The 9,706-nt window shown below is 29.4% G+C and overlaps 1 protein-coding gene across 3 annotated transcripts in view; it reads right to left on the reverse strand.

Annotated features, from left to right (window-relative positions):
* Positions 1-827: 827 nt before the first annotated feature.
* The window catches only part of LOC111687181 (ets DNA-binding protein pokkuri), a 29,232-nt gene continuing 20,353 nt past the window's right edge, over positions 828-9,706 (reverse strand). The window contains exons 3-6 of one of the 3 annotated variants that reach the window (XM_046945057.1): positions 8,142-8,152; positions 3,374-4,623; positions 2,391-3,282; positions 828-2,307 (exon numbers count right to left, since the gene is read on the reverse strand). In XM_046945057.1, the coding sequence (XP_046801013.1) occupies positions 2,097-2,307; positions 2,391-3,282; positions 3,374-4,526 (2,256 nt within the window). In that variant the 5' untranslated portion in view covers positions 4,527-4,623; positions 8,142-8,152 and the 3' untranslated portion in view covers positions 828-2,096. Of the gene's footprint in view, positions 2,308-2,390; positions 3,283-3,373; positions 4,624-6,476; positions 7,268-8,141; positions 8,153-9,706 lie in introns of those variants that run through there. The other 2 variants (XM_046945056.1, XM_046945055.1) reach the window with 2 other exon arrangements.

A 9,706-nucleotide genomic window follows, 5' to 3' on the forward strand; every position in this document is an offset into this window, starting at 1 on the left:
AAAGTATATTGTAAATATAAATATTTTTTATCTTATTTTTTTGTGTGTTTTTTTTTTTCATTTTCATTTATTATTATGATTTATTAAGACTAAGTGTAAAAATTGTTGTTGTATTAATAAAATATACATTATACATTATATTATATAAAGATTTGTTTTTAAACTAATTGTTTTTTGTTGTTTGTATGATATTTACATATTTAATTACTATTGCTAAAGAAATTTATTAAAAATTGTATAAACAAAAGATGACAAAAAAAATTTAAATTATTTTTATTGTTATATAAATATGTTTAAGTAATTATTGTTTATTATAAAAAAAATTATATATATTTATAAGTAAGAAGAAATTAAAGCAATTATTTTGTATATTTTATATATTTTTTGTTTTTTTTTTTAACTAAATTTATTTAATAATAATATAAAAAGAAATACATTTCAATTTGTTGTGTTGTTTTTTATATTAAATTTTATTTTATTTTTTTTTTTTTTTGTATAAAAAGAACGAATGTTCTGTGGAAGCCAAGGGGGATTATTAGATTAACAATATATATTTAAAAAAAAAATAAATTTGAAACAATAAATTATATTTATAACTTTAAATAACAAAATATCTTTATTATGCCAAAGCTAAGCTTAGCTACAAACTGTTATATGATGAGCAAGAGTTTAAGCCAAAGAATTAAACAAAATGTTAAAGGATGAGGCAAATTAAAAACTCTTTTGGAAATATTTTTAAAATAAAACATTACATGCTTTATATATATAAAAAAAAACATTTAAAGCTTTATTTAAAGAGTTTAAGTAATAAATTTTGCCAAAATTCCTTTTCTAAGCCAAAAACGTAAAAAGAGGGAAGAAATAAATTGTTAAAAATTTTAAGTTATTTAAATATATTTTTTTAAAAGATATTTTTTTTTTTGAGTTTTAAATATTATTTTTGTTTCTGTAGCTAATTGTATACACTTAGGTTAATTTTTCAATTTTTATTTAAATTTTTGCTATCACATTCGTTTGCAATTATTTAATTTTTTTAAGGTAAAATAAATTTTTAAAAAAAAAATTTTAAATTTGTTAAAGCTGTTAAATAAAACACAAAAAGCTTTTTCTTTAAACTAATAAATATGAGTTGTTATTATATGTAAGTGGGTGTATATGTATGTGTGTGTATTATTTGTTATTTATAAAATAAACTCTTGTTGTTCTTTCTTTAACAACTAAAAACAATAATATTGTAAAGTGTTTGTTAAGAATTTCCATTTAAAAAGAGTTTTGTTATAAGGAAAACAATGTTTATTTAAAAAAATAATAAAAACAATGTTGAAAGTAATAAAAAATTATTAAATAAAATTGGCTGTGCTAAGAAAATTGTTTGTTTTTACTTAAAAACTAACTTGCTTAAACATAAATATTTATCAAAAGTTTATAAAAACAATTTTGTATAAAAATTTGGTTTATAAACCTTTGATAAAATTTTATGTAAAAGATCCTAAACATATATTTTTATATTTTCTTCCTTTATCTTTCCAACAACACCATGATTCTACCGGTGATGTTAAAAAAGTTCATAAACTACTTATTGTGAGTGTGTGTGTGGGGGGGAGGGTTTTTTTAAATGAATTTAAATGATAAAATTTATAAAAAAATTGGCACATTTCTTATATTAACTAACAAACTTAAATATTTGTAAAAAAAGTGTTTACATTTAAAACCTCATTTGAAAAAAAAACAATACCATTTGTAATTTATATATAAAAAAACAAATAAATTACCATTAAGCTAAATTAGAGAAAAAATTTTTAAGATTTTTATAGTTAAATAGCTTTAGCTTTGATTATACAAAATGTTCTTTTTGTTTTAATAATAATGAGGTACTAAATTATGCAACTTTTATTTGTTCTTTACAAAAAAACAAATACAATCTAAAAAACATACACAATACAAAAGATTGAGTTGGTATGTTGTTAGTTATTAAAGTTGCCACATGTTTTCGTTTGTTTGTTTGTTTATGAAAAATATTATTGTTTATGTTTACATGTGTGTTTATACATATGATTGTCTTGTCCTAAAGAGAATTTCGAAATTGTTTTTGTAATTTACTTTCTTAAATCGGTTGCTCCCATGTTGTCGTGTGATGGACTAGAATCCATTTCACTTGATTCACTATCCATGGGTGTGGGTGTATTGCATTTTTGTTGTGTTGAACTATCATTGCAGTCATTAGCAAGGGCAGCTTGATTAGCTTCATTATTATCATTATAACGTATCAGTTTAATGGTAGTTAAGCCATCAGCATTGCGTATCAATCTAATTGTTGTTGTTAAGGGGGGGAGAAAAACATGAAATAAATAAAAAGTTCCTATTTCTCTTTAACAATATATAACACTTACGGAAAACAATCATCATTAGCTGAGGGACTGGAATAGGGTCTTTTTTCACTATTACCATTACTACCCGTAACACTTAAGTCTGTGGGTTTCATTTCTTCGTTATTGTTATTGTTTTGTGGCGATGTTTGTTGTTGATTTTGTTCAGGTTTGACCACATTAAATTGGAATTTTTCATTTGGTGTTGTGGGTAAAGCTGCAGGTGAATTTGGTGGTACACCATTGGAAGACAGATAATGGAAGGCACCGTTAATAGCGTGCATAAATAAGGGCGAAGAAGGCGGTGGACCATAGGCAGCAGCTGCAGCAGCGGCTACAGCAGCCGCAGCCGTTGATATGCCATTAGGTAAGGTTAAATGATTACTATTATTGAGCTGTGATGATGTAGGACGTTGGGGTGTTTGTTGCTGTTGTTGTTGCTGCTGTTGGGCTGAATGTTGAACCGGCATTGCCCAATTTGTACCATTTGTAGACGGTGATGTTGTTTGTAGACCACCAGATGACGAGCTTTGATTGCCAGCAAGATTATTGCTATTGTTGTTGTTGTTTGTATTATTAGCATTATTGCCCTGATTCTGATTGACCGATTGTCTTAGTAAGGAAATATTCTTGATATTTTTCAATTCTGTAGGATTACGCAAAAATTGATAACAGTGACGTTCGCCCTGTACCTTACGTAAAATATTCACTCTATAATAATAACGTAAAGCACGTGACATTTTATCGTAATTCATGGATAAGTGATTCTTTTGTATGCCCCACAATTTGGCCAGCCCTGCAGGATCGACAATTTTAAAAACACCAGTATCACGACATTTCCAGGCTATTAAATCGCTATACTTTTGATTGCGATCATTTAGTAGTTGTTGTAGAAAATCCCACAGTAAACGACCATCTGCGAAAAGAAAAAGAAAAATTGAGAAAAATGTTTAAAATTATAGAATTGGATTCATGTGTTTCAAATCTCACGAAAAATCACAACTTACTTGTATTGGGTTCAGTGTTTTCCGGAAAGAATTCACGTTTAACTGGTTGCATATAACGATTGTCAGTTTTATCGGGGAAAAATTCCCTTTTAACGGGTTGCACATAACTAGGTGTTGTAGGTGCTGACACCGAACCACTCTGTGGTAATTTCTGTTCCAAAGTCAATTGCTGCTGTTGATGTTGCTGCTGTTGTTGTTGTTGAGACCATGAATTAACAAAAGTATTTTTAATTTGTTGCTTAAGACTTTGTGGCATGTCTTTTAGAATGGGGGTTGTAGGCGGACTGTTATTATATTGAGCTATAGCCGAGGCACTAGGATAATTAGAATAATTAACAATTGTGCTATTAGCATTGGGTGGCTCTGAATAACTTTCCTCCTCGGAATCGGAGTGTTGGCCACTGGCATTATTGTTGTTGTTATTATTCTTTAAACCACTAAAAGCATTGGGTGTGGATAAACCAACAGCGGCTGCTGTGGCTGCATTTGAAGAAGAAGAACTGGTAGTACTGCTAGAACTGCTACTGCTGCTACTACTGCTATTGCTGGCAGATTGTGTGGCAGAACCATTCTGTTGATCTTGTTGATTTTGAGGCGGGCTACTGGCTTGTGAATCTACTGAAGGCGGGGGACTTAATGTCACCGAATTCGGTGTCATAAAATGATGTGGAGTTAGATGAGAGGTTTGATGAAAGGCACTTTCTGGTGGCCCTATTGGGGGCCAAGTGGGTGTGGGTGGATGACTGTGCGGCGACAAGGGATAGCGACTAGTGGGAGTCACAGGGCTATTGGGTAAATGCCACTGCATCATATGTGATTCAATCACTAACATTTGCAGTACATTATGTAGAACATCGCCGGCACCGGGGCAACGATGACCAAAATCGGCACGTGTGAGCAGGCATAGGGCTTTGCCATTCATTTGAAAGAGATCATAATCAACTTTTGGCAGGTCAAATTCACGCTCACAGAAATGCAAAAATACCGCCACATCTTCACGACTCCACAGGCGGGGATCTGAGGGTAGAGACGGCGGCAATTGGGTCTTTAGCTCGGCCAATTGACTAGGCGGTGCTGGTGGACAACGCCATAACATATCACTCCAAAGACCCAATGGCGGATTCAACGATAATTGTACCGGAAGCATTTTCATTTTGAATTTATTTGAACAAATTTAAAAATAACTATTTCCTTCTTGCTGTAAAACGTCGGACCACATCTATAAGACAATCACAAATCACGTTTAGAGCTGAAAAGAAGAGAGAAAATTAAAATTGAAATTAGTTTAATTAGAATACAAACAAGTACATAGTGTAGTTAGTAAGGTATTAAAAAAACTTAGTATGGAGATGTATGGATTTGATTATGATTGTTGGATTTTGCAATTGCTGGATATATCTACATGTGTATATAGTATATCTATAGCTATCTTCTTGCCAATGTTTATGTTGAAGTTACTTCCGTTTAAGAAAAAATAGAAATTTATTTCAGTTAGAACATGAATATCATCCATTCCAAGTATTTAATCTAAATGTGTACATTAGGGTGTCCATATTGGAATGGGGAACATATTCTTAAAATGAAAACAAGTTTGCTTTTCTGAAAATGGAACTAAGGTTTTTTGTCATACTTTTTCCCCATAACAGGTCCAGTTAAACCAAATATTACTGTGAGAGCGGGTTTCTTACTACTCAGTTAAACTAGGCTTAACTTGCTTTTAGGTTAAACTCGGAACAAATTTTGGACGGATTTTAACCCATAATTGTGTTTTTCAGTTTTAGATCTAAGTTCAGTTAACTTTGTTAGTATTGCAAAAAAACATAAACAGAAAACAGCTGTTTTTTGCAAATAATACTTTTGTTAAATAAAAAAAAAATATTGGAAAAATGTTAAATAAACATTTAAAACAATAAAAGATAAAACAAAACAAATCAGAAAATTGCAATTTACTTAAAAAATTCAGTTTTTGTTCTTCCGAAATCATTGTTTTATTGTTTTTGTTAATTGTGTTTTCTAACTTATAAGTTAAGTTTAATTGGTCAATAAAACTCAGTTAAACTAAGATAATAAGTAACGTTACTGTTTACTGAAAAAACGCAAAACAAAGAATAAACTAGGTTTAAACAAAGAAGATAGATTATCTTTGTCTGAAAAATCCGCTCTAAGTAACGTTACTGATTACTGAAAAACCCAAAATAAAGAATAAACTAGGTTTATCTTTATCTGAAAAATTCGTCCTGAGGTACAACAAATTTAAGAAATTGTAAAAACCGTGATACACAGTTGTTAGATCTTACAACGTTGTCAGTAAAATGTTGACAAAATGTCTAATAATTGTCTGAATTTCCAACAAATTGAAGAAATTTTAAAATTCGTGATACACAGTTGTCAGATCTTACAACGTTGTCAGTAAAATGTTGACAAAAAGTCTAATAATCGTCTGAACTTAAAATTTTTCTTTTGCAACGTTGTCAGAAAAAGCGTTACCAAAAATATTGCAAGACAAAATTTGTAAGTTGACAGTATTATTAGACATTTTCTGCACACTTTTCTTGACAACGTTGTAAGATCTAACAATCGTGTATACATAGCATAAGTTCTATTTTTGGGTATTACCCTAATGTACATTCTATAGACATTCAAGCGAGCTGTTGCTGCTGCTGTGTTGTATATACACTGAGCTAGTTGTAGGAAATTATACCGATAAAACGGAATAAATAAAAAAAATAAATAAACAATCACATCCGCCGCATTCCAGTTTTGGTTGCCAACAAATAAATATAAAAATATATCTAAATTCACCAAAAAAAAAATGAAACACAAAATATAAATCCATACAACCCACACGATATTTGGTTGAAATTGAAATATAAGAATAAAATGAATAATCAAATATTTACATGAAAAAAACTATAGCAAAACGATTTCACTCAAAATGCACACATTTTTTTTTTGTATTTGTAAATTTGGTTATAAACAAATTTGATTTAATTTTGAATTATTTGAAAATAATTTAACACTATTTTTCTTTTATTTTAATATTTATAAATAATTATTTATTTAATTTTATTTATTTAATAAAAAGGTTATTTTTTTAATTTACATTTGGTTAAACACGCGCAAAGGGAAGAACTAAACAAGACGCAGAGTACATTATATCCGTTAAAACTAAAATGAGGTAAAAAAATTGAGAATCTTGAACAAGTAATGATGAAGCAGCAATAATGACGCTGATGTTGCTCTTTAAACGTTTAAATTCTTATTGAAAACACACTTGAACTCAATACACGGGTGTAGCACAGACTCAACGATCTCACAATTCAATATAAAATCGAAGTGATGGTGATGTTGCTTCTGCTGCTGCTGGTGGTGGTGGTGGAGGTGGAGAAGAACATTGATTCATGCTACAACAACATCATCAGCCACAAAAAAACATGAAAAGGCATTTCAAAAAAAAAAGAAAAATCTGTTGGCTGGATGACTGGCTGGCTGTCAGTGTAGTGTTCTGCCCTAATATCCCATAAACAATACACACATCTTATACCCTACAGCTAAACAAATCATCAAATATCTCAAATGATCTGGGATCGGTATGGAGTTATTTATATGTATGTATGTATATATGTATAACTAAATACTTGTCTGTATGTAGTATTTAAATATACATGTGTTTAGAGAGTTTTACTGGTTTCTTTGTGCCTCTTCTTTAGAAAACAACATATTTCTTTTAATGTGTGTTTTTTTGTTTTGTTTTGTTGTCTTCAACTTGTGACGACTACCTGCGTGTTGTTATGTTTATGGTGTTTATGATCATGTTGCTGCTGACTGCTGTTGATGATCATGATGATGATGTTGATGCTGATCATGATGTGCGCCTAGACGTTAAACGGAAGTGTGCGCATTCCTTTCAAAACAAAAAAAAAAACATCATTAAATGTTTACTATATACAGATACAGACATACATACAAACAAACAACAACAACATATGATGCACCGATCATGCAACAAAGATGAAAAAGAGTAAGAAAGAACGAAAAAAAAAAACGTTAAATTGATCGAATTATGCTTGCATACCATTATCAAAAGCTAATGTTTAACATAACAGGGCAATAAAACTTGTTTTTTTCACCAAACACTTTACAAATCATTATTGATGGGGTAAAACTATCAAGATGCCTATCTCAGATATACATACATAGTCCCTTTTCTTGTTTGATATCAGCATTGATCAGGCATAGGTTTTACGATCACTTAGGGTTTTTAGAAGATTTTAACAGATCATTGATCCGACATAGTTTTTACGTTGATCAGACATAGTTTTTACGATCACTTTGGGTTCGTTTTAGCAGATTTTAATAGATTTTTAAACGATCGACCTAAATTTACTATTCTAAGTACATATTGAGCTTCACTAAAACCTCATCACTTCAAAATTTTGAGATATCGAAACCTAAAGTTTGGAAGATCATTTTATGACCCTATTTGAGACCTTATAATAAAGCGTTAGATATTTTATAATAAAATCTATTATTCCATCTGAAAGTACAATCTGTTGACTTAAAAAATAAAGATTTAAACTCCATTATATAATCCTTATTCCGCGAGCAATATAAATCTAAAGTTTAAAACCACCAAAAATAGATAAAAGTCTCTAAATTACAACAAACCTTAATGGATCCATTACTAAAAGGGTTCAAAACTCCTGATTGATTTTTTTATTTTAAAAAAGATTTTCTAAATTCTTAAACGCTTGATCACCTGGGTTATGATAATGTTTAAAAAAGCAGGTAAAATGATCATAGTAAAATACTTATTATACTCTTCTTTACAATTTATGTTAAAACTAAAGAGATAGAGAGTAGTGTAAAAAAAGCAAAACAATAGAGAACGTTCAAAAAAACTCTTATCGAAAATTTGAAAAGAAATATTTCTCTTTTCACACACTTTTTTTAGCAAAAAAGGAAATTGTAACACAATTATCAATAATCAAACTCCTCATAGTTCTTTATAAAACAAAACAGGTAAAAATTTTATAAAATAGTAAAAAAAAACTAATCAATATAACTAGAACACTATTAAAGAATCTAACTAAGAACAATGGACAAACTACCACATATATTTAGTTCCGTTATTTAATTATCAATACCACAACTATGACTACATTCCCTGGTTCCATAAATTTATTTGTATTTTGTCTTGAAATACCATATACTTATAGACAATAAACAAATTGTAAAGTTTGCATTTAGTATAGTGATCGTGTTTGGTCATTTTGTGAATCCATCAACAAATGTACTGTCGTCATCAACTTGAAGTTTTTTCTTTAAACAAATTCTCTTTAACGATAAAAAAAGTAATTTTCTAATTTTATTATAAACATATGTTTATTAGAGAGGTTCAAATAAAGATCTTTTTGAAGTTATAAAACAATCTTAAACAGGAGACGAGTTAACGCATGATCGATATAGAATGACGAAAGAATTAAAATGATGTTATAATGATCACCTTCCAATAACGTAATTTGTTTACTGAGAGCGATAGTATTTTTTACATCAAAAGAGGATCATTTTTATAATTATTACACGATCAGTAATCAGGCAACTCTGACCTATTAATAAACACATGTAAATGATTGTATATCAAAGGAAACACTAATATATCTCTAAATTTGTTTTATATTTAAAAAAAAATACAACACTGCATCTTCCCTAATATTCAAATAGAGTTCAGTCTTATGACGACAACATACTGTTTATGTTGTTGTTTTTTTTTCATATTTCCTTCTTATTTTAACTCATAATTCTTGAAAGTATGTATACAACTTTGTACTTCTATCCGTAAAATAAAATCATAAAAAAAACAAAAAAAAACTATTCATGTGAATAAACAGGGAAAGATCGGTTGTTTTTACTTTAAGGGGGTCTTTAATATAGAGAGCAACAAAAGAAATATTTCAAAAGAGTGCAATAAACATTGTTCAAGAACGAACGAGTTTTATATCGGAGAGCAGGAATGGAAAACTGACAATTTGAAATTGATTTTCTTTTGGGGTTTAAAGATTAATAGACTAGACTATAGACTGGAGCACAGACAATATTATATACCAGACTATAGGATAGACCATAGAATAGTCTATAGAGTAGACTATGGACTAGACTATAGACCAGACTATAGACTAGACTATAGACCAGACTATAGACTAGACTATAGACTAGACTATAGATTAGACTATAGACTAGACTATAGACTAGATTATAAACTAGACTATAGACTAGACTATAGACTAGACTATAGACTAGACTATAGACTAGACTATAGACTAGACTATAGAC

This window comes from Lucilia cuprina, chromosome 2 (assembly GCF_022045245.1).
Source record: "Lucilia cuprina isolate Lc7/37 chromosome 2, ASM2204524v1, whole genome shotgun sequence".
Taxonomy (NCBI): Eukaryota; Metazoa; Arthropoda; class Insecta; order Diptera; family Calliphoridae; genus Lucilia; species Lucilia cuprina.